The sequence below is a fragment of the Theropithecus gelada genome, chromosome 12 (genome assembly GCF_003255815.1).
Source record: "Theropithecus gelada isolate Dixy chromosome 12, Tgel_1.0, whole genome shotgun sequence".
In the NCBI taxonomy this organism is placed as follows: domain Eukaryota; kingdom Metazoa; phylum Chordata; class Mammalia; order Primates; family Cercopithecidae; genus Theropithecus; species Theropithecus gelada.
Genome location: NC_037680.1, coordinates 80,671,032 through 80,696,553, shown reverse-complemented (window position 1 = coordinate 80,696,553; position 25,522 = coordinate 80,671,032). Strand labels below are relative to the sequence as shown.

General features: G+C 38.3%; 1 protein-coding gene across 3 annotated transcripts; it reads right to left on the bottom strand.

Annotated features, from left to right (window-relative positions):
• Window positions 1-431: 431 nt before the first annotated feature.
• On the bottom strand, window positions 432-25,522 carry ICOS (inducible T cell costimulator). 3 transcript variants are annotated; one of them, XM_025405201.1, is made up of 5 exons: window positions 25,382-25,522; window positions 6,034-6,369; window positions 5,213-5,319; window positions 4,114-4,198; window positions 432-2,440 (listed from the first exon to the last, which is right to left on the bottom strand). In XM_025405201.1, exons 1-5 carry the CDS (start codon window positions 25,437-25,439, stop codon window positions 2,427-2,429), a joined length of 600 nt encoding a protein of 199 aa, XP_025260986.1. In that variant the 5' UTR covers window positions 25,440-25,522; the 3' UTR covers window positions 432-2,426. The 3 variants fall into 3 exon arrangements, with proteins under 3 accessions (XP_025260986.1, XP_025260987.1, XP_025260988.1); XM_025405203.1 differs by lacking the exon at window positions 25,382-25,522 and adding an exon at window positions 23,880-23,963 and having other exon boundaries at window positions 2,262-2,440; XM_025405202.1 differs by lacking the exon at window positions 4,114-4,198.

Here is a 25,522-nt window from a genome sequence, read left to right as displayed (position 1 = left end):
TCAAAAGTGTCAAGGCCATGAAGTCTAAACTGAGAAACTGTCCAGACTGGACACTACAGAGACATATCAACTAAATGCACAGGGCTAATGTTGAAGGCGCTCTGAGGATTGGATGGTAGCAATGTATCAATGTTAATTTTCTGAAGGCTATATTATAGTTAGGAAGGACAGTGTTCTTGTTTGTAAAAAATACCATTCAGAAGTGACAGGACATTCGATCAGAAACTTACTCAGGAAAAGAATAGTCCTTTTGCTGTGCTTCCAACTGTTTTATAGGTTTGTGGCTATTTCAAAATTTAAAAAAAAAAGAAAATGAAGAAAGCAACTGTTCCAAGCAATATAACTATCTTCAAGTACAATATCAACTTTGTACATGCTAGCTAAGGTAATCAATTCCCTACTCCCCCCAAGAAAACACAGTGAGGTATTTCCAGTTGCTGAATATCAAATGTTTATTCTTTCCCTTCTTACTACTGCTAAAATCTCTTTGATAAGTGACTCCTCTTAAAACCGGATTTGATTTCACAGAAATTTTGTCCTTTAATAATTCATCTTGAAACGTCTCATGCTGGGGATGAGGATGTGTCAAGGCATAGCTTGGACAACCAGGCCAGGTTGGCCACCGTGAAGGCTCTCCTCCCCATACCTCAGCCCACACACAGAAACCTGCAAACAACTCAGGGAACACCTGTGCAAAGCCAGCAGGTTGTCCAAGTCAGCTGAAAACAGAACACCATACTAGATTCAAATTACAAGTTCAGTACTGTACTGTACACATCCAACATTACACATGCTTAAGATAATATAAGTATGCATAATGACACATTAGGTCTCACTTGTAAACTATAAGCACACAGTTACAAAATGATAAACTACAACATAATCCCAATTTACCTAAAGTTACAAATGTTGTTGCGTACACATTGGCTGCTTCAGAAGCCCTGGGCATGCAGACAGGAAGTAGAGAAAATATTCCAGCTAAGAATAATCACATTCCATGTATTTAAGAATCTTTCTAGCCAAATCACCTTCTAAAGAAGGCTATCTTGAAGGGCCAGGGCCAATTTCCAGGCTGTGTGGTTTTAGGAGAGGGAATTGTGCCCTGAAACATATGTGCTCTTCACAGATCCTGGAATTATGAATGCAGGTAGACCCACTGTGATTCCCAGGGTGACTTCAGCCTCTGAGAGCAAGAATACCTAGTGGCCCCCGGCTCAGGGGAGTCTCTCAACCCTGGAATCCCACCCAGGTCTGGAGGGCTGCTCCAGGCCGATGGGGACCATTTTGACCTGTCAAGCCCAGAGGCACCATGGGTATAGTCTGACAGCAACCTACAGTAACTGCAGCTTTCAGGCTAAATGAATATTCTGCTCTACCCCAGGAGAATGCTTGCCCATTAAAGATGATTTTGTTTGCAATTTTAATACGATCTACAAAAAGAGCTAAACTTATAATTAATAGCACCATGAAAACATAGATAATGGTAGAAAATAGGATAATAAAATAAATTTGTTTTCAATTCTGGGCAATGTTTCCCACCACTTACATGAAAAAGTAAACCATTTTAACTGAATTTGAGAAAAGAATATGTCTTTCTGGAGCAAAAATATTCTTGTAGGGAGAAGACAGGCAAATATATTCATTATGAATTTTATATACATATGTGTGTATATATGTATGCACAGATATATGAAACTATTGAGCAGCACAGGAAAGAATGTAAGACATAGCTCTCTATTGAGAGCGGCTGTTGGGCTGTCAAGCAGTCATGTAGAAGTATTTTTAAAAAGAAAACTGAGGGCACAAGAAAGCATCTAAAGTCTTGGTAAAATGGTCAACTGGGGTTCAGCAATTGAAGGAGAGTACTGCGTATGTACTAATGTACAGTTCACATCAACATCTCAGAAATAAAATAGCTCCAGCTTTGTAGCATCTCCGTTGACTGTGTGATTAAAAGAGGAATTCTCATCCCTACAGAAAGAAGAGGTAGTATGATAGTGAAATGCGGACAGATGCTGGTCCTTGGCTGCTCGTTTGCTTTGCAGATTCAGTACCCCTGGCATCTTTAAAACATATTTTTGTAAATGTGTTTGTTTTACTGGCTGGTGCACTGCTAGGAGCAGATGTGGAGACAGGGATTCCACTCCCAGTGAGGTCTATTTGTTGAGCACACAGGAGCTGGGCTTTCTCTAAAGCTGGTTTCAAGAGGGTGTTTGTTTTGAGAGGACTCGGCAGTACCAAGGCAGTCTGTTAAAATCCCCATTGACTGATACAGTCACTCGTCCAGATTGAACAAAACACCAGCAGAAGATGTATGTAGTTAAATCAAGTCAGACTCTCTGTGGTCCAGGAAATAAGAGAATCTTGCACTTCAAGTTGTGGAAAACTGGCCAACGTTGTTCATGCCTGGGTGCCAGAGTTCCAGATTATACGGTCACATCTGTAACAAAAATTTAGCATAAATTCTTTAAATGCTCTCCATGTGTGAGTTCCCTACAAGAAGCTTTCCCCCTTTCCATTGCCTTTCATACACACACACATACACACACACACACACACACACACACCATGCAACCTTGTCTTTCTGCTCCAAGACCCAGCACCAGTTCCCCATTTCCAAAGAAGTTTAACTCCTGACTCCTATAACAGACATTATCTGAACTCACCACTTTGAAATTGTCCACCTCTGATTTCAGCTGCTGCTGAGGCAGAAAGCTCTGCAAGGGCTAACTGTTCTAGAACAACAGCCCCACTGCATTTCACTGCTTTTCTGCCCCGGACTTTCGCTGAAGACTCATCCCAAGTAGGCTCATCCCAAATAGAGGCACAGCTCAGGGATGCGGGAAAGCTAATGCCCCCCGCAGGCAACCCCAAATCAGTGAGGATGGAGCCAGTGGTTGCCATCCTTCAGGAGAATAGTTCTGGGCAGCATCTGTACACTTCTCAGAGGTCCAATGAAGTCAGGCGTCTGTGGCCTGGAGTTGAGACCTTGATAATAACGTGCCCTTCATTTGCTTCTCTTTGTTAGCTGTCTCACTCTCCCTGTCCCCTCACCCCTTCTTCCTGGGATCACCTCCCAAATAAACTACTTGTACCCAAGTCCTTATTCAGGTTCTGCTTGTGGGGATCCACACAGACAGAACACATTAAGCAAAGAGATCGAGAGATCATATTTTTTCAACAGCAAAGTAATGAAATACAAGCTCTTTGCAAGTGTCAAAGCTATGGTATTAACTATCTAGGGAACCAAAAGAATCACTGAACACTTTGGGCAACAATTTCTGTCATCTAAAAAATGAATGTGAACTCAAGGAGCCTTTTTAGCTCCCAAACCATGCTATAATTCCATGACAATGCAAGCTATGTGTGTCCCCTTTAGACAGTCTGTAGCCACTGAGGGGTGGAAAAACGCAGTGTCTTCTGTCTCATTACACATCGCACATCATTCCAACCTCAAGGGTATAAGACATGAATTTTCCACAATGGAAGCTTCAAACTTTCTGGGTGCTCCTCAAACTTGGCAACTTTCAGTTTTTTGACTCTTAACACAAAAAGTCAAATTCCCACGTTACTGAGACTTCTAAAGCCATCCAAGTTCTCTAAACTTGCACACTCTTGACATCAAAATAACCAAATATCTTCAACAATTTCTCTTTCTTCCCTCTAGCAGCACCAGCGCAGATCTCTTTTCCTAATCTCAGTCCAAAATTAGCATACATCTGTCCAAATTCCCCAGAGTGCCTCACTCAGTAACTCACACTTCACCGATGATCAATAAACGCTCATCGAATGACTGAATAAAACCTTCAACAAAAAACACTTAGAACCATCCCAACTTTTGAAACATCAATTGGAAGATTGCCTTGATACAATGGTGGCTTATGAACTGTTTGTGTGTTTAGTTTCAGTAGTGACTTACAAACCTATTGCTTGTTTGTTTTCAATATACTGCAGAAAATATAAATCTAGTTAAAGTGAAAAATCCAGATTTTCACAGAAAATACTGAATTAGGCCTTGGAGATGTTTTCCTTTCTTAAAAAAAAAAACATTAACATTGCAGGCTTACTGTGAAGAAAGCTCTTCCCTACCCAAACCCCCAAATGGAGTCGTACCTGTGAGTCTAGATTTTTTGGCTGTGTTCACTGCTCTCATGAACATGTATTCACCGTTAGGGTCGTGCACGCTGGATGAATACTTCTGAAAGAAAAAGCCAGAAACATGCTTTGTCATCTTTTCTTCTCCATCTCTTTGTTTTTTGGCTGTTTTCTATTCTTCGTTGAAGTGGTATGTGACAAAAACATGGTAATGTGACTTAGGTTCCTGGCTTTAGGCTAAGTAGGAAAACAATATGAAACGGGCTTTACGTAAAAAGAGCTTTCTACTGAACTTTCTTCCTCATTTTTGCCATTATTCTTTCTTTCCCAATAGACTTAGATCATGGGCCCCATCTCATTCTCTTCCTTCTTTATGTCTCCCACAGATATACACTGGCCAATGACCACACCGTGGATATACTTGAGTACTAGCATACTCGCGTAATATGCAGAGTGGTGTCAGTTCTTTGATTGAGAACCTGTAATGTGAGAGATCAAAAAGAATATCCCCCAGCACAGGGAGATTTTTGTTGTAGTCATTGTTGTTTATCTTTCTAAATAGCTCCTCAGTGGTTTCCTTTAAAAGCAAGGAGTCTAATAACTTACCATGTAAAGAAGTTGTCAGTTTCCTTCTCAGCTACAATTGACACCTTAGAAGGATTTCTTGCTGACTGTTTTTAACTTACCAGCGAAGCAAAACTTATAACTAATTGTTTCATCTCTGCCCTGCCTCTCAGGAACCTTAGATTCAAATTTGCAGCCCACCCATAATAATTTTTTAAAAATCAGAGGCATCTATTTTTATGTTTTAACCTTCCTCCTGACCTTTAGTCTTCTCTTGGCCTCAATTTCCTCATCTAGTTTGAACAATAATAATAATAACATAAGTCTCTGTAAGCCATCAAGTCAAGTCTTCTTTGGAATGTGTGGGCTATAAAACAAATAAATAACTTCTGTTCCAAGTGATTAGTTTAATTAGTAGGTATGTCTTGGGGGGAAGGAATTGTCTCCCTGTTGGTCAAACTACTCTGACAAGAGCCATGCATACTTTTGATGAGGAAATAATCACTGATGTACATCAGTAAAGCAGATACAAGGAAAGATAGAAATTGCTTACCTTTTTTGTAAGCCAACAAATAAGTATGCATCCAAAAATGCAGACAACAACAAAGGTTGCACATCCTATGGGTAACCAGAACTTCAGTTGGCAACAAAGTTGTGATTCTGGATTGGAAAAAAAGGCATGTTAATGAAAAATTCTGAGAATCAAATCTCTTCTTTCAGTTCTGAACCAAGAGTTCTCTTACCAAATTTAAAAGAGCTATTTAATCAAATGAAGCTTTTTCTTTACTATAGTCGTGAAATCCAGTAAGTGGGCAAGTTATTAGACTAACATCATCTCAGTATTATGGCAAGGATCCAGGAACTAAAACTTAAAAGATTATGCATATAATGTATTTACAAATGTGGTTAATAGAAAGGGCTTTTCTGCCTATATTTTTATAAAAGAGGTAGTAGTAAAAGTAATGTTATAAAACTATGATTTTCAATCATCACACTTCATTCCACAAACACAGTACAAAACCAAACCTTAAATCTTAGGTGAATAGAGATAATACCCATTATTAAGCCATGAGTTTAAGTATTTGTCTTAATGTTTTTCCCGATTTTTAATAGCATATGTGTTTAAAAGGCAATATGATCTATTTCTGACTTAGCAGTCTATGGGATTACATTGCATATTGCTGAATAATACTAATTATGATTAATAGTAAATCATCACCCGTATGTCTTCATTATAAATGATTGCCATCAACTGCATCTAAGTGAACTTCAACACAAAAGATATTTATTTGTCTAAGTGTTTTCATTAGTGAGAAAAGTTGTCAAAACATATATATATACTCTTAAGTTTGGAAGATGAAAGCAATGTCTTACCATAAATATGCAAATATCCTCCCGTAAGAGTTACTTTAAAAGGAGGAGGATCAAAAATTGATAGGTTGCAGAAGTAATAGTTGGCATGAGAACGGTCCAAGTTATATAGAAAAAAAGAGACACTGTTGTTGGATAACTGAGAATGGCAGAATTTCAGACTCTTAATGGACACTGTGTTTCCACTTCCTTTTGTCTTAGTGAGATCGCAGAGTATTTGCCCCCCTTTCAGCAACTGCATTTTAAATTGCTGGACAATGTCAGGATATTTGCATAAAATTTGTACACCTCCGTTGTGAAATATAAACATCTCATAATTGGCAGAACCATTGATTTCTCCTGCATAAAAAGAAAGAAAAAAAAGCAAAAGTGACATTTTATAAATATGTTGCCCTAATAATTATATTTTAACATAAAAGTAATTTATTTTATGCATAAAGTCATCTCTGTTGCACCAAAATGAAACAGCTTCACATTCTCCCTCCACCCCTCAAGAAAGAACATAAGATAAAACTGTCCTAGAGAAAAAAAGAATCCTAACCAGAAACTCACTTGTCATATGTGAATATAGAATATACTAAATATTAAATAATATATTTACATAGTATGAATGAATCAAACAGGTATGGTCTCTGTCCTTTAGTAGCTTTCATATTGGAGGCAGATGGTAAAGGAATAAATATGTAGTAATGCACCATAATTTGTGATAGGAATGGAGTACTATTTAAATAAAGGTGGTAGGGTCAGGTGGGTTATAATTTGGATTATAGAATCAGAAAATGCCACCTTGAGGAAGTGAGTTTTAAAATTAGAATTACAGAATTGGTAGCACTTAGCCAAACAGAGAGATATGGGAAAAGTTGAAGTTTAGGAAAAACTTCATTTATTAGTAGGTATGTCTTGGGGAGAAGGAATTGTCTAGCTGTTGATCAAATTACTCTGACAAGAACCATGTGCACTTTTGATGAGTAAATAATCTCTGATGTACATCAGTAAAGCAGATACAAGGAAAAATAGAAATTGCTCACTTTGTAAAAGTACAAAGTAGTTTAAAAATGAATAATTGTATATATAATATATGTTATATGTATGTATATTATATATTATGTATTAAAATATATGTATTATAGGTATATGTATACTACAATATATACAGACTATGTGTGTATTTGTATACAAACAATTGTGTACATATACATACATCTATACACACATACATTATTCGTCCTGCTGGAGACTAAAAGAACAGACTAATCATTTTCAAATGATAGAAATGTATTTTCTCCAAACCTCATCCACTGAGAACCGAATCAAGACCTGATAATAAATATAAAGTCCCAGATTTTTGTTTATTTTTTCACCCTCTTTTCTTTTTTCTTTTCCTTTCTTTTCTTTTCAGAGAAAAGGTTTTACTCTGTTTCCCAGGCTACAGCACAGTGGCATGATCCTAGCTCATTGTAGCCTCCATTTCCTAGGCTCAAGGGACCCTCCTGCCTCAGCCTTCCAAGAAGCTGGGAATACAGGCACACGCCACCATATCTGGCTATTTTTGAAAAAGAAATTTTGTAGAGATAGGTCTCACTATGTTGCCCAGGCTGGTCTTGAACTCCTGGCCTCAAGCAATCCTCCTGTCTCAGCCTCTTAAAGTGCTGGGATTACAGACGTGAACTACCATGCCCAGTCCCACTTTTTCATTTTCTGAAATAAATTTATGCTTATCGGAAGCCAAGGTTGTTTTTGCAAGCTACACAGGAATCACAGAACGAAAAAACTGAGATCGCCTTGGCCTGGTGGTTGCAGATTCTGAGTTATTAGACTATAAATTCAAACTGCTCATTGCCTTCCCTTTCTTTTTGTTTTATTTTCCTTTTTAATATGACAATTTTTCATGCTGAAATTGTTTAGGAAAATGATTAGCATGCTGGTTTTTTCATAAGTTTTGAAATCTTGGTCTTTGTTTTTGAGAAAACTATAGAAGTGCAAAAAAAATTTAAGGAGAAAAATTACCTAGTTCTACAGTGAAATAGAAGTACTCTTTGTATATTTTTGCTCCTTATCTTTCAGAAACATACTTATTATTTATAGCAAACATGTTATTTTGTGTTCTGCTATTGTTATTTTATGTCATAAGCATTTCATTTTTTACATAGTCACCATAATTATCCTTGTTGAGGACTATATTATTGGCCCAAATGTTAATCTATCATAATTTGTTAAACTAAAATACTAATGTTGGATATTGGGATTATTTTCAGCATTTTGCTTTTATGTAAATATTATGACATTTGGTCAAAATGTTTAAAAGTTATAATAATATGTATTGCTATTTTGCTTTCTGAAATTTGTAACAGGATTAGCATTATGCAGGAGGGGCTATTTGTCACACCTCTATGCACACTAGTTGTCTTAATTTTATTTAAGATTCACAATTACTTATTTTCTTAATATCCCTAGGCTTCAATTTATATTTCCCCTATATATCTTCAATTTGGGTGATTTGATTGTGAAAATAAACACAAGTGTTCTAGTCTTCAGTTATAGTAGTCCCTATTATTCAAACTAATTCTCACACCAAAACAGCCAAAAATACTGAACAAATGTCCAAAAATATTATTAAAAGCATTAAAGAGTGACACAAAGGAGGAGAAATTACCTGGCTAAATTTGAAAAGAGAACCAGAACCCCGAGAGACAAGCAAAGCTTGGAAGCTGCTTTTACTCTGAAAGCATTGTTGTTCTTTCAAATTCAAACTTTTGTTTTTATGTCTTAGCTCCCAGAATCTGCAGAGTGAAAGATCTAGCAGAAAACTCTCTCCCCAGTAAATTGGAATCCCAAAGAGTTACATGCTTGGAGCACAGGTAAACCAGAAATAAACCAGACCTCATTCAGATTAGATGGTCTAGAAAAATCTTCTGGATTTCAGTGGTCTAGAAAATCTCAATCTTTGAATTTTCTTTAAGGAGATTTGCATTATTATTACCCTTCAGCTTTTGAAACTAAAAATGCAAACTATTACAAGAAGAAAAGGTTGACATCCTAGGCCTCAAAAAATTTCCTACAAATAATATTCACATTCAATGGCAAATGCATCATAAAAATAATGAGACATACAAGAAAACAAGGTAACAACAGAAACAACAAACTACAAAAACAAACTCACGATTTATATATTTGAATTATCAGGTCCCCAAGATAAAGTAATTGAGCTTATTATGCTTAAGCAAATAAAAGAAAAACTTGTAATAATATCTGTAGTACATAGGAAAATTTAAGTCAACTAATTTGAAAAAGAACCTGCAAGAATCGGCCAAAAAAAAATGCACTAACTGAGATTTAAAACTCAATAGACAGGTTTAATATATATCAGACAGAGTTAAAGAGAAAATTGGTGAGCCAGCAGATAGGTTGGAAAAATTAGTTAGAACCCAATCACACTCCACAGATTCAAGAATCCCAACAATTCACACGCATATTTTTTAAAAGTATGCACACCTACATGTATCTTAGTGAAAATCCTAAAAGCAGCCAGAGAAAAGAGACTGATTACCTTCCAAGGAGCAACTATTAGACTGTTTCAGCATCAACAATAAGAGCCCTGATATGGAGGAATTATAACATATACCTCCAATGTGCTAAAAGATACATCTGTCAATATAGAGCACATTGTCTAGAAAGATAGTGAAGGTATATGTAATTGGAAACTTTTCTAAGTGAAGTATACATGTTGTGGTTTCTTCCATAATTACTAAAAAATAGAAATAGTTAATATAATCTGAACTAGTATCACAAAATTCAGCCTAAAGGTTTTGTCTAAAGAGGGAGAAAGAGTTGGAATCAGAAGGAAACAGGGGTGCTGACAATCTTGTATTTCTTGACATGTGGTGATTATGAGGGTGAGGTAGTATGCTTTAGCACTATTCATTAAATTTTACATTTTTTTTTTCACTTTTCTATATGGATGTTTTGTTTTATAATAACAAGTATTTTTAAAAGCATACAGAAGGAAAATAATACTTGCTTCATTTTAAAAACTGGAGGGAACAATGTAAACAACAGGCAAAGAAAAAAACTGTTGGCATGAGAACAGGTGCAGTCTACATTAGATAAAAACGTAGGGTATTTTGCTTGGGGCCTTATTTGCCTGACAGTAAAATATGAAATATGTTGCCCCACTGTTGCTTTGATGTATATGTCTCTACCGTCTGCTGCAGAAGATAAAATCAGTGGACTGGTTCTCGGTTCCTTTAGAAATGTTCACAAAAAAATTTCCCAGAGTCTTTAGAATGGCAGTAAGTAAACCACAAAGATCTTGGAGCCAAAGTGTCTGTGGTCACTATGTATACCAGACATAGATGCATTGTCTTCTACTTCTGAAGATGATTTTGTCAGCAGATTTTTCCCCCATTGTGCCCACACTGTGGCAAACACAAGAGGACATGAATGGTTGGCGGTGCAGTGTGGTGGAAGTGCATTGCAGTGGCTCCCAAGGAAACCAGAGGCAAATTCTGGCACTAGTAAGGCTCTGGGCTAGGGTGCCTCTGTGGAATTCAGCCTCCTCCTCCGTGAAATAAGGAAGTGAAACAAAAACATCGTAATGTTCTTTCTAACACTTGCTTTCTCTGGATTCAGGATCAGAATACATCCAGATAAGACCACAAACAACTGAGAGAGCTAATTCTTTGCTGTTGGGTGAGTCCTCCACAGGAAAAACAATGTTCCTGTTAACCATTTTCAGTCTCAATATCATAATGGGCTATTCCAGAAAGTCAGAATAAATTAAAATAAAGAAGACTATCTTTCTTGCCCACAAAAGTGTTTAGATAGGACTAGGAATGCTGTGCCTCAATTTTTCTTGAATGGCATGTTGAGAGTGTTTGCCACTGACATCAGCTGAAGATTTCAAAGTATCTTTCTGTTGGACACTCTGCTTTTTTTTGTTTTTGTTTTTGTTTTGTTTTTGTTTTGAGACAGTCTTGTTCTGTCACCAGCAGGCTACAGTGCAGTGGTGCAATCTCAGCTCACTACAACCTCTGCCTCCTAGGTTCAAGCGATTCTCCTGCCTCAGCTTCCCAGGTAGCTGGGACTACAGGCACGTGCCACCATGCCCAGCTAATTTTTGTATCTTTAGTAGAGACGGGATTTCACCATGTTGGCCAGGATGGTCTCAATCTCTCGACCTCATGATCCGCCCACTTTGGCCTCCCAAAGTGCTGGGATTACAGGCGTGAGCCACCGCGCCTAGCCTGGACACTCTTAATTATTCATTTTATTATTTTTAATTTAAAAACTACCTGGATCACCTATTTATTATGAAATGTAGTTATCAGAAGGCTGACTTCAGTTTCCACATATCCAGTGTTTAAACTTTCCATCTGGAAAACCACTTGGCAGCTCTAAGTCTGCAGTTTGAATGTTTTTAACTATAGGATTTAATTAATTACTTCATAACTATTTTGGCAGATATAGAACAGATATGCTTGCTATAACTTGAACGTTTGTCCCCCTCAGACGGACACTCATATTGAAAATTAATCCCCAGTGTAATAGAATTGGGAGATGGGGCCTTTAAGAAATGATTGGCAGAACCCTCATGAAGAGCTTAATCCAATTCATGGTTTAATGGGTTAACAGATTAATAGGTTATCACAGGAGTGGGTTAATTATCATGAGAGTTAGTATGTTATAAACAGCCAGATTGGTAGTCTCTCAAGAACCTCCTCATCATGTAATCCTCTGTAATGCCTTGGGCCTCTGATGAGTGTCCCCACCAGCAAGAGAAGGCCCTCACCAAATTTCACCCCTAGGCCTCAGCCTAGACCTAGGCCCCTAGACCCCTGGACTTAGGCCTCAGCCTCCAGAACTGTAAGAAATACATTTCTTTTCTTTATAAATTACCCAGTCTCCAGTATTCAGTGATAGCAACAGAAAATGGACTAAAACAATGCTCAAAAGACAAATTACAAATTCTTCTTAGCCTTTGGTAACATTTGAAAATAGTATTAAAGGAGACTGCCCCTCATAACCATGACTAAAGCATTTAATGGATAGACAATTTAAGGAAGATCTGAATACGTCAGATTCTTATAACTGCAAAAACAGCTAGGATCTTTTCTCCATCCTTCTTGGATGTTCTTATCTCCAAGTCTAATACTCAGCCTGGAATGCTGGTATGATAGCACCACTTTCATAGATAGTGTCTGTTCTGATTGGTATGGTGTCAAATCTATTCGGTCAATTCTGTTGCCATGCCAGTAGTTAAAAACTGTGAGTGTTCCCCTTACCAATCTCTCTCTTCTTGTTCTTTCTTCCTTTTTCTCATGTTTTCTTTTCTTCTCATACCACCTTTAATATAAAATCTTCTCCAAAATATCCTCTCTCACAGTGTCTTTGATATGCTCTTTACACTTCCTAACATACCATTTCCATTGTCAATAAATTTCATCAACACTGTTCATGTTTCAGGCATCCTATAAATATCCTCAGCTTTACACCTTTTGTTTCCTGTAACATGATTCAACCTCTTCTCAGCATCATACACAGTCAGACCTGGTGACCTCTTTTGTGTACATACAGACAACCGAAGGCCCAGACAGATTAAATTATTTGCCCGAGGTCACACAGCTTCCTGGGTGCGTGAAAGATTTTTGGCTCAATCCACAGTCAAAGTGTCACCAGCAACAACAGAAGTATAATAAAAGCAGGCAACCACAGGAAGCTAGACAGTGGTCACTAACAACTGAGTTACAGGACCACTGCTAAAATCTGTGTGCAGGAAGAACACCTAATTTCCGGCACCTCTGTTTTATGTCCAACAGAATCTATCCACTTCTCCTCCATCTCAGGTTCAACTGGTCCAAACCATTGTCACCTCTCCCTGGGACTACAAGAGCTTCCTAACTACAAAAGCTTCTGCTTTTACTCTTGTCCATTTACAATCCATTCTCCACAGAGAAACCAGAATGGCCTTCTTACATACATAATCCAATAGAGTCATTGTTCTGCTTATAAAATCTCCAGGGGCTTCTCATTTCACTTACAGTAAAATCTAACTCCTTACCCTGGTTTCCCATGACTTACGTGACCTGTCCTACCTCTCCCCATTTTATACCAGTCACACACTACACCACAATCACACTGCCCTTCTTTCTGTTCCTCAAACACACAAAGCTGGTTCCCAGGGCTTTTAATTTGTCATTTCTCCACCTAGAGCATTCTCTCTGATTTTTACATGGCTGCTTCTTTGTCATTGTTCAAGAGTAATGACACTTCTTCAGTGACCACTGGCCACCCAATCTAAAGAATATATCCTGGTCATTGTCTAGTATGTTAACTGAGATAAAGCATTTATCACTGTCTGAAATTATCTGGTTTATCTGATTGTTTTCTTCTTCATTGTCTGGCTACTACACTCCAATGTAAGCTTTAAAATCAGGGGCCTTGTTGGTCTTATTCACAAATCCATCCCAAGTATCTACAATAATACCTGGTATGTTGTAAGCTGCAATCAGTTATTTATTGGATGGATGAAAGCATGGTTGGATGGGTGAACAAATGAATATGTAGACGGTGACATTTTAAATCTGAGGAGATGAAGCATAAGATTTATAATATAAGAGCCAAAAGGGTTTCTAGAAATGACAAGTTAAACCTTTCATTTTGCATTTTCCATTTGCATTTATCAAATTAAACGAGAGCCAGAAAAGGTGAATATCTTGCCCAGGATTACATAGCTCATAGCTGGGACATGATTCCAGAGTCAGCTACGATATGCCATGTTGCTTTTCTTCTGGAAACAAGTACATGAAGATACACAATCATGCATACAAGACACTACCCAAACTGAGATGTCATGTTCCAATGGAAATTATCTGTCTGAGCTTTAAAGAAAAACTTTCTTTACCTACAAATATCCACTGGGCTCATAAATACTTATTTAGATAACTGATGATTATCTTGGCTCTTATATGTCTATGGAGGGCAGGACAACTTCGTTCCATCCAAGTGAGAAACAAACCTGGTTGCTAACTTGGATGTCCCAAAGTGCAGCCATTACATTTGCCCAATATATGGCCAGGACAAGAACCCCTGGACCAATGGTTGTTCTAATATACCAAGGTGTTTTATAAACACAGCATGTTAGTGGTCTGTGATATAAACATCATCCTATATCTTTTAGCACTTAATATGTTACTAAAAACACAAAAAGGAATGTGTGGTCTTGGATCCTGGTGATGAGTCTTAAAATCTGAATATTAAACATGAGGGTCTGTTTTACTACCATATCTGTTTACTTTTTATTGGAAACCCTAGATTATAATCAGTCTAGAGAACAGGTACTATATTTTCTTCATCACATAGAGTACTGTGTCTAACAGGGCATATTCTTCCCAATCGAGGGTCAAGTCTGTTAAATGCTGCTAACAATAATTTTTATAGGCTGGGTGTGGTGACTCATGCCTGTAATCCCAGTACTTTGGGAGGCTGAGGCAGGAGGATCACGAGGTCAAGAGATCGAGACCATCCTGGCTAACACAGTGAAACCCCACCTCTACTAAAAATACAAAAAATTAGCTGGGCATGGTGGCATGCGCTACTCAGGAGGCTGAGGCAGGAGAATCGCTTGAACCTGGGAGTTGGAGGTTGCAGTGAGCCGAGATCACACTACTGCACTCCAGCCTGGCAACAGAGCAAGACTCCATCTCAAAATATAATAATAATAATTTTATAATATTACTGTTGATATAAATAGACTAATGTTTTCAAGAGTAAAATAAAAATCTTTATATTAAGTGATCTCTTTAGGTTTTCAAATTTTTTCCCTCTTTATAAAGCACAAGAACATTTTCATCTTCTTTTGGGGGACTATTAAGAAAATTTCTGAAGAAAAGGTCATTCACCTGAGAACTGCACTATAGTGCAGATGACTTCATTTGCCAGTTGATGCTTTTAATATCTGAACTACTTCATTTCTCCAGGATAAGACGCTCTTGCCCAGACCCATCCTGCTGGGACTCTTTGCAAGCAGTTGTATTGTTCCTGGTTGAAAATCCTCTGGAGGAAACGTTTAAAGAATCCACTCAGTGCAGAGCATGCAAGATGTCAGAAGTATAATTTTATTTTCTTTAACTTAGACTTCTAACCACAAACCTCCACAAAGGTCTCAGAGTGATGGAAAGATAAGATCCCCTGAGTTTGTAATCATTGATAGTGCTTATTAAACATACTTTCTGTAATGAAACAATGATAAGTATTAGCTTAGCACAGCACATGAATGTGACACAAGAGGCAAAAGTCTAAAAACTGAAATGTTTATATTAGGTTTGAGTTACTTTTGATCTTTTACTAAGAAATTCTGGCATTTTTTTAAAAAGTGCTTCCTACTACTTTTCTCACCTTTCATAAAAGCAATGTCATGTCTTACAAGTCTACTAGCTAAAACTTTTAGAATCCTGGTTAGTAGATTTTTATATATGCATCATTTCTAAACTTACATTGCTATTCAAAGGCACCCATAATCTAAAGAAGTGACTGAGGCAAAGAAGAGAGAGAGGATAGACAAGATAAACCCGATCTAATCTAAATGCCTAACATTTGGAGGAAAAAAAAATGGGAAGTAGAAAAGTGAGGAGAAAAAGCCAAAACAGTACTCATGTATACACACACAATATGTGCATTGTTTTACTCTCCAAGGAACTCCACAGGGGGTACAAAACAACCTTTTGGTTCTCTAAATGTATATAATAAGAAAAATGAAAGATTGATTTTCTCCTAGTGAAAACTGATTTCTTCATGAAAAATGAAAAAATCCCAGCGGTATTATAAAACTTCATAGCAATATTCACAAAGTAATTAATTTGCAAACAAATTATTTTGTTAGTTACTTCTTTGCCTTTGATTTGAAACTATTGTACTAGGGAAATCATATGAGATTAAATGAACCCAACTCTCTTCCACAGAGTGGGAGGGAGAAAGGATTTTTCTCCACACCTCTGAATACCTACATTGCTTCCCATTGCTCAGCTACTGTGCAAAACTCCTTGGGCACATGGACAGGGTGTTCGCTGCCTGAACTCATTTGCACCTATGGTTCCAGCTCTTATGTCTACCCCCAGGAGCCACATTTTCTCTCCAGCCCAAACTTCTAGTTCCTTGTTTCCAAATTCCTTTCAACATCACTATCTGGATATACCCTAACACATCAAGTGTAACCTTTCCAAACCGAGCTCAGTACAGTCATGCACTGCATAAATGACGTGTCAGTCAATGATGGACTGTATATGTGGCGGTCCCATAAGATTATATACTGTAATTTTTAATGTCCCTTTTATGTGTTTAGTTACACAAATATTTACCATTGTTCTACCACGACCTGCAATATTCAGTACAGTAACATGCTGTACAGGTTAGTAGCCTAGAAACAATAGGCTACTCCACATAGCCTAGGTAGCGCAGGTAGATGATGCCTACTCAGTGGTCTCTAGACATCATCTACCATCTAGTAGTCTAGACTAGACATCATCTACCATCTAGTAGTCTAGACTAGACATCATCTACCATCTAGTAGACATCATCATGTCAGTACACTTGATGATGTTCACACAACAAAATCACTAAGGACACATTTCTCAGAATGTATTCCCATCGTCAAGTGGCACATGACTATATTCATTCACCAAACCCAAACCCTGTCTTTTCAGGGAGTCACTAGTCTGACCTTAGGAACCTCAGAGTCTTCCTCATTTCTTCCTCTCTCTGATTTTCATAATCCAATTGGTCACCAAGTCCAGTTGACTCCAGCTCATTAATATCTCTTAAATTCAGTTCTTTATCTCCATTCCCATTGCCAATCCGCACCTTTTTCATGTCTTCCCTTTATCTGTGGAAGCATCCTCTTGACTGGCCTTCTCAACACTGATCTCTCTCCTCCCCATCCTTCCTCCATGCTGCTCCCAAAATTATGTTTCAGAAAAGCATTTCACTCCCCAGTTTAAAAGTCTCTATTAGTGTTCTATTGCTTATAAGGTATTTTAAAATGTATATATCTGGCTTGACACAAAATGCTTTCACAATCTCATAGGCCATCTATTGAAGCCACACTGAACGTTTTGGCCATTTCTTTCACACTTCTGTTCTTTATTGCTCGAATATGCTTCACACTTCAATATTTCTGTTACCATAAACTAAAATATCTGATTACCCGTTAATCTGAGAAGAAATTATCATTCATTCTTCAAGAACCATTTTAAATGTCAACTTCTCTCTTGAGATATTTCCAAGACCACCAAAGACTCTTATTTCTATGCTCCCCATAATATTTTGTTTAGGCCAGTATATTTTAGTGCATAGCATCTTGGATCATAACTATTTTTGTATGTCTTCCTCATTTAACCATGAGCTCCACAAAGATAAGGACTGCATTACAGTTGCCTAAACAATCCCAGGACCTCGAACATAGTGGAAGCTCAATCATATTAAATAAAAGAATTAATATTAATAGAATAATATAAAGGCTAAGCATGTTTGGCAAATATCTTTGTAATGGGCCAAGAAGAGGAGCAAGAAAAGTAGAGCAAGAGATCCCACAAGGCTCTTCAACATCCCCAAAAAAATCACACTAGTTCACCAGCAATAGATACAAATCAAGAAGAAATTCCTCATTTACCTGAAAAAGAATTCAGGATGTTAGTTATTAACCTCCTGAAGATTGGCAGATACTTATTTCCCAGTCAAAAAGAAAGACTCATGGGAAAGGGAGACCCTCCTCTCCCAAACACACACTCTGACTGGAGAAGTTGAAGGTCTATTTGTGGAGAAGTTTCCGACTTTGTCTGGAGGTGAGTCAAGTTAGAGAGCCAAATGGAGCAAAATACAGGGGTAGAGGAAGCTGCAGAAAGGCTCTGGGAGCTCAGTGGGTCCCCAAGCAGCCCATTCCTGCCCGACACCACAGGGATCCATCTGGAGGGTGGCCAGAGGAGCAGGGGTAAAACTCCACAGGGAGAAGGAATTCTCTGGCTGAACTCCGTAACTATTTGAACAGGGCAAGAAGTCTCCTGGCCTGAACTGGGAGGAGGCCGTGAATCCAGCATGCAGATTTCACATGCAGGGGAAGAACTCAAGTCCTTTTCTTTCACAGCTGGGAGGCAGAACGCCTTGGGCAAGTTTTCAAGCCAGTCTCACCCTCCGCCTGGAAACAGACTCGGAGCTGTTGAGGGAGGCATGGTTAGAGTGAGACCAGTCCTTCAGTTTGCCTGGGATCTTGGTGAGGCCTGTGACTGCCGGTTTTCCCCCATTTCCCTGAAAACCTGCATGACTCAGCAGAGATCGCCATAATCCTCCTAGGTACACAACTCCAGTGACCTGGGAATCTCACCCACATCCCCCACAGCAGCCACAGCAAGACCTGCTCAAGGAGAGTCTGAGCTCAGACATGCCTAGCCCTGCCCCCACCTGATGGTTCTTCCCTACCCACCCTGGTTAGCAGAAGACAAAGGGCATGTAATCTTGGGAGTTCTAGGGCCCTGCCCACCACCAGACCCTCTCTATACTATTACAGCTGATGCTTTCTGGAAAGCGCCACCTCCTGGCAGAAGGCCAACCAGCACAAAAATAGAGCATTAAACCACCAAAGTCAAAGGCCCTCATGGAGTCCATTGCACCCTTTGCCACCTCCACCAGAACAGGCACTGGTATCCGCAGCTGAGAGACCCACAGACAGTTCACATCACTGGAATCTGTGCAGACAACCCCCAGTACCAGCCCAGAGCCGGGTAGACTCACTGGGTAGCTAGATCCAGAAGAGAGACAACAATCACTGCAGTTTGGCTCACTGGAAGCCATATACATAGGAAAAGGGGGAGAATACGACATCAAGGGAACACCCCATGGGACAAAAAAATCTGAACAGCCTTCAGCCCTAGACCTTCCCTCTGACAGAGCCTACCCAAATGAGAGGGAACCAGAAAACCAACTCTACTAATATGACAAAACAAGGCTCTTCAACATCCCCAAAAAATCACACTAGTTCACCAGCAATGGATCCAAACCAAGAAGAAATTCCTCATTTACCTGAAAAAGAATTCAAGAGGTTAGTTATTAAGCTAATCAGGGAGAGACCAGAGAAATGTGAAGCCCAATGCGAGGAAATCAAAAAAATGATACAAGAAGTGAAGGGAGAAATATTCAAGGAAATAGATAGCTTAAAGAAAAATCAATAACAATTTCAGGAAACTTTATACACACTTTTAGCAATGCAAAATGCTCTGGAAAGTCTCAGCAATAGAATTGAGCCACTAGAAGAAAGAAATTCAGAGCTCGAAGACAAGATCTTTGAATTAACCCAGTCCAACAAAAACAAAGACTAAAGAATGAGATAATGTGACACCAGGGTCCACACACTTACTTAATCTCTTCCCCAATAATCTAGTCCAACCCCCTCACTGTACTGAAACTCAAGCATCAGAGCTAAAGAGATTTGCTAAGAAATAAAAAAACAAAAAGAAGCTTTTAACATTAAGCTGGATACGAAAATGAATTTTAGGTATTTATTTTCCTTCTAGGTATATTGGATATATTATCACCCCTAATACTTAAAGTAGCATCCACATTGGTGCCACATATGTGTTCTGTGATTGAAAGGGTTATTATACATCAAAAAATTATTTTAAAGTGACTTAGATATGAAATTACATTGTACATAACACACTCATTTCCCTAGACATTTTCATTCATCAGCCATCATGTATTAAGCTGGGCTGTCATTGTACCTGGGTTCTTCTCTGATGAAGTCTAAATTCTTAATGATTTTCCCATCACTTATCTGCCTGTAGAAATGTACAGAAATGGATTCACATATAGAAGAAACTTTCATCATAATTAAATAAGTGCAAATAGGCACATCTATGAGATTTTTGCATTAGTCCTAGATAGTGCAAAGTAAACAGAACTTTAACTGTGAGTGCAGTAGAGAGTTTGTTGTTGCTATTGTTGTTTTTGCATGAACAGATTCTTCGATGCAAAGTCCTAGGAGAACACAAACACAGGCTGTAAAAAAAATCTATTTATCAAATTCAAAAAGTTACCTTTAAATGATCATTAATTGCTTATTGAAAGTGCTGTGTCTGTGTCAGCATGGCTCAAATAAACAGATCCTAACAGTACTTGTGGTCAACTGGATGGAAACTCCTGAGTCTATCACCCTGTTGGGGGACAACCTGTTTCTTTTTTTTCCTCAAGCAAAGTAGATACAAGCATCATTATGTTATATGTGACCCAGAAGGAAGTTCATATCCCCAATTCCTGACTCTCTAAACTTGCAAACTTTTACCTGTTTTGGTCAACCTTTCAGGCCAAACTAGTGAAAAAAAAAAATCGTTTTTTGACTAACGCTTTCAATTTGTGTGCCATATCCCCTACATACTTAAGTTCCACTTTCCAAAATATAATTGTGAATTTTTATAAGAAGATTTCAAATTCCAAGTTTCTTATTTCACTTTGAATGGCCAAAAAGGGCCATTTGACAGACCTAGTTTGTTAGAACAGCAGTAGTACTGAGGTGCTATTTACAGAGAAACTGTGACCTTTTCTTCAGTTATTGCAAGCTACAAACGATTATAAAATATGTTTTAAAAACTTTGCAAAGCCCAATAAATCATTTTGCATATAAAACTCAATATTCTTAGAGTAGGGAAGCAGTATATGTTGTAGATTTTGCTGTTTACAACTGTGAATACTGGGATGAATTTTTTTAAGCCAAATAATGCTATGAATCTTACAGTGAGTAAAAATAAGAATTTCAGTCCCCCGTACACGCCTACATTTTGTTTCTACCAAGAAATGGGAATATGCTACTACTAACTTAAAACTGAAATATCCATTTCATCTGAAGGAGTTGTGGTTAGCAAACAACAGCAAGTTGTGAAAGCCATTTTGTTCACAAATGATGAAAAAATAAAGGACTCAAGATCTTACATGAGAATAAGAGACATTTCTAGAAAGAGTGGGGAAAAAGAGGATAAGGTATGATTAAACAAATACTAGGAAAAAATGACCGAAATGAAGAATAAAGCTCGAGTCTAGAGATTGAAAAGCTTCACCCAGTCTTAAAAAAAAAAAAAAATCAATAGAAGGGCTGGGCGCAGTGGTTCACGCCTGTAATCCCAGCACTTTGGAAGGCGGAGGCGGAGGTGAGCGGATCACGAGGTCGGGAGATTGAGACCATCCTGGCTAACACGGTGAAACCCCGTCTCTACTAAAAATACAAAAAAATTAGCCGGGTGTGGTGGCAGGCGCCTGTAGTCCCAGCTACTTGGGAGGCTGAAGCAGGAGAATGGCGTGAACCCGGGAAGTGGAGGCTGCAGTGAGTCGAGATTGTGCCACTGCACTCCAGCCTGGGCGACAGAGTGAGACTCCACCTCAAAAAAAAAAAATAATATATATATATATATTTATGTGTGTATACATATATATAGAAACACACAGAGAGGGAAACAGAGGGAGAGAGTTACACATATCCTGGGGGAATTCCTGAATTCCAATATGGAAGTAAATAGCTTTTGAGATTATGAAATTCTAGAGATTTTTTTTTAATTACTTACAAAGGAATGAGAATTAGACTACCATGAAACTCTTCACCCACAACCCTAGAAGCCAGCAGACAGTGGAGGAATATCTGCAACCACTAAGATGAAAGGCTGCCACCCAGGACTCCTATTCCCAGGAAAGATATCAGTCACCCATCAAGGTAAAAGGAAGACACCCTTACTTGTGCTGGAATTCAGAGAGTTGGGGATATTTAAGGAAAATAAGAGAAATCTTCTGATCATTAGATCAGAACAGATCACAAGACAGGAGCAGATGTCCAGAATGATGTTGTCACTGAACGTATGTGATGTAAGTGTTAAGAAAGGATTCTTGAAACAGAAGAGAAATACTGTAAGAGGAAACGTAGCAATGATCTGCCTCTGTAGGTTTAAACTGTTTCCACAAAACCCATGTATGGAGCAGGGTGCACTCTGGGGGCAGTGTGAGAGTGGGAAAGGAAGAACATTCTTAAGTTCTCATATCAGTGCAGGGGATGGGGACTAGGCACATCAGACAAAGGCATTTTCATTATTTTCATACAACGATAAACAAGTAGACATTCAATTAAGATTCTTTGAACGTGATAATTACTTAGTAAATTAAGAACTGTAGTCGACCTTCCAAATTAATTGGAGGCAAAGAGGAGAGTCAAAAGAAATTTCATCACACCAACAAAAATAAAAGAGAAAAACAGGATACAACAAAGAAAAATAAGTACTAAATAAACCTAGAAATAAAAACAGGTAGAGGCTTATGCTGACTGGCAATGGCCTGAATTCATCTATCAAAAGAAAAAATCGACAACTGGGATTTTTTAAAAATCTAGCAAGAACGCTGGAAGGGGGCGCTTCCAGATGACATTTCCTCAGTCCTGGAGAGGCTGAGAGGGGCTCCAAGGTCAGCCATCTTCACAGACTTCCCTCAGACGCTGGAGACACTGAGGGGCTCTTTTCCCGAGTGGAATTTAGGAATCACTAATGGAATGCCTCAGTGACAAAGGAAGGCTCAAAGTGGCCTTGAGAGCTATCTTCCCAGCTTCCTCACAGAACACATCATAAGACATGAACATTTGTTAGACACCCTCTGCCATCAGCCCTTCCTACTCTGGTGTATTATCCACACTGTTTTTAAAGTAGTCTTTCTAAAACCAGAATTCATCCCATCACTCACCTGGTCCCTGTTGCCCATAAAGTCTACAAAGAGGGTCTCCAAAATGTAGTTAGATATTCACATTTTTCCTAGATATTTTTACAATTAAAAGCTTCCTATTGTTCCAAATTCATTTAAAAAAAAAAAAAGGCTTTGTTAAATTCTACATTGAGATCCATCAAAGACTGGAAATCACCAAGATTTCCATCCTTCTGTAATTCACAACCAAATAACAAAGGTGATCAGAATCACTGAGATTTACGTTCCTTTAGATTTATGTTACGCCTCCACTACTTCAACACAGTTTACAAAGAATGTAGATGTTGGAGTCACAGTGGAGTTTTAATTTTGGTTCTGCCACCAATTACTATGTAACAAATCACTTAGCCTTTCCTGGTTGGAAATTCTTCAAACACTGACTAAAGGTAAGAAAGCCTACATCTTCAGGGCATGAGAAAGCCTACGTAAATTGAGAGGATTGAAATACAACAGAGGACAAGCAAGTGCTTAGTTTACTTGAGTTTGGCTCTTTTTGTTTAGAGCTATTAAATGGCAGTTTCTGGATACATGCATTGTGGAGATATTTTGAATAGGATCGTTGTTAGCAGATTTATCGTTACCATTTAGCCACTCATGCCTCAGTTTTGCCACATGTCAAACAGGATGCCACGTCGCATGGTTGTCTTTATAATGAGAGTGAACATTGGCTGTATTCATTTAGAATATACTATGAATGTTATTCCAGAATACAAATTATTCACCAGCTTAATCTGGCAACTTGAAATAATCCTACCTAAGGCTGGATGTCACCTTCTACAGAACTGACACCAATGCTACTTTAATTCTCCTGAGCATAATACCACAACCAGAACTGCCCAAATTGGTTTGGCCTAGTGGAATGATTTTCATCAATACAAACAAACCCTTCCATGAATGGTACAAATGTTCCTGGAAGAATATCCAAAATCTTGAATGTAGACCATATGGTCTGAATGGTCTGGCCTCTGCTTTCCTTTCCAGCCTCATCTTGGACCAACTTGGACCAGTTGGTCATCTTGGACCAAGTTCAGCCTCTCTGCTGAGGCACATCTGTCTGCCTTCTTCTAGTTCCCTAACCTTACCTCATTCCCTCCTGCCACAGGCTCTTTTGTACTTGTTCTTTCCACGGGATGGAATGTTCTTCCCTACCTTCATACCGTTCTCCCCATTGATTCCTACTTGTCCTTGAAATCTCTACTCAAGTGCCACTTGCACAGGAAACACTTCAATGAACCCTGCTCCTCAGCTCCACCTCCACACCCACCTAATCTAGTCAAGCTCCTTGTTACATTCCCTCATAGAATTAAGTTTTGCCTGTAATTATCATTAATCCATGGGATTATTTGATTAATATCTCTCTCCCTACCATGCAGTTACCTTCTGAAGAACAGGGGTTGACCTGGTTTTGCTCATCCTTGTACATACACCATCTGGCACAGTGCCCCCTGCGACATGAGTAAATGGATGAATGAAGAATGAATACGAATTCCAGAGCTGCTCATGTCATTCATGCTGCTAAAGGACTTCATGAGATTCTAGAAAAGGCATAAACCAGCAAGTAGCCCAAAACTGTCCTTGGGCTCATTCTACATTCCTTAGTCCTCTTTACTTAACAGCACTTAACTCACTTTGAGACAGCACGAGATGAAACATTTGATTTTTTTAAAATTTTTTGTAAAAACAGTAAAGTCTATTTTTTATCACTGAAAAATTTATCCCTAGATAGGATCATACCTACTAAAAGTTCTGCCTTCACTTTTAGTTTATTTGATTATTTAAGTTATTTAATATAACTTCACTTTCCTTTTTTCAACCTCAAGCAGAGGGCTCAGTGTGAAAGAGAAAATAAAAGTAGTGCAAATTATACACAGTAAAAAGCAGCAGAAACACATATATTAACTTACATTGTATGTAGTATTATTTAAATTGTCCATATAGAGTCTGCTATATACCATTCAAGAGAAAGAATCAGGGACTCCAGAATGATCTTTTTTTTTTTTAAGGTCTACAGGGGCTAGGAAGTATTTTTACATTATCCTTTCCTCCTTGGCTTTTTAGGGTGAACTCTGATACTTAGTGTCAATAAAAACTCTATGGTACCCTGGACGTTTCAGATAACAGATCATCCAGGTAAGATTAAAATCAAAATCCTTCTTTTCAAAGCCTTCCCATTTTATCTTCTGGCACAGAAAGAATTCCCAGTCCAAATGCCAGAGCTATTTAATTTTCATTCTGTTGACACAAGTCATTTTGCCTTTCATCTCTCTGTAAGAACAGTAAGCCACTCTGCTACTTTATCCACTGACAGGTAACTCCAAGCAGGTGATTTAAAAATTTAATGGTCTGATGAAACACTTTTTTCATCTCAAGACACAGTATCAAAGGCAGCAATGTAAACTCAATGCCATCCACAGTGACATGAGTGACATGGTGCCCTTGGCCATATCCTCGGGCTGTTCTGAAACTATTCCTACTTTCAAAAACCAAAACCACTTTCTTTTGGGTGCATAATTTTTTACCTTTGCTTTTTCTTAATGTTTCCTTGAATTATAACTTAATAAGAAATGTTCAATAGGCCACTTACCTGTTAAAACTTTCATGTGCAAGCAGAAGAGAAAGAAATACCAGAGGCCTGACTTCATGTTTGCCAGAAACAGTTAACAGTCCTCGTGTTCAGTGTTAAAGCTGACGGTGAATTCAGGCTCTCAGTTGTTTTCTATTTGCT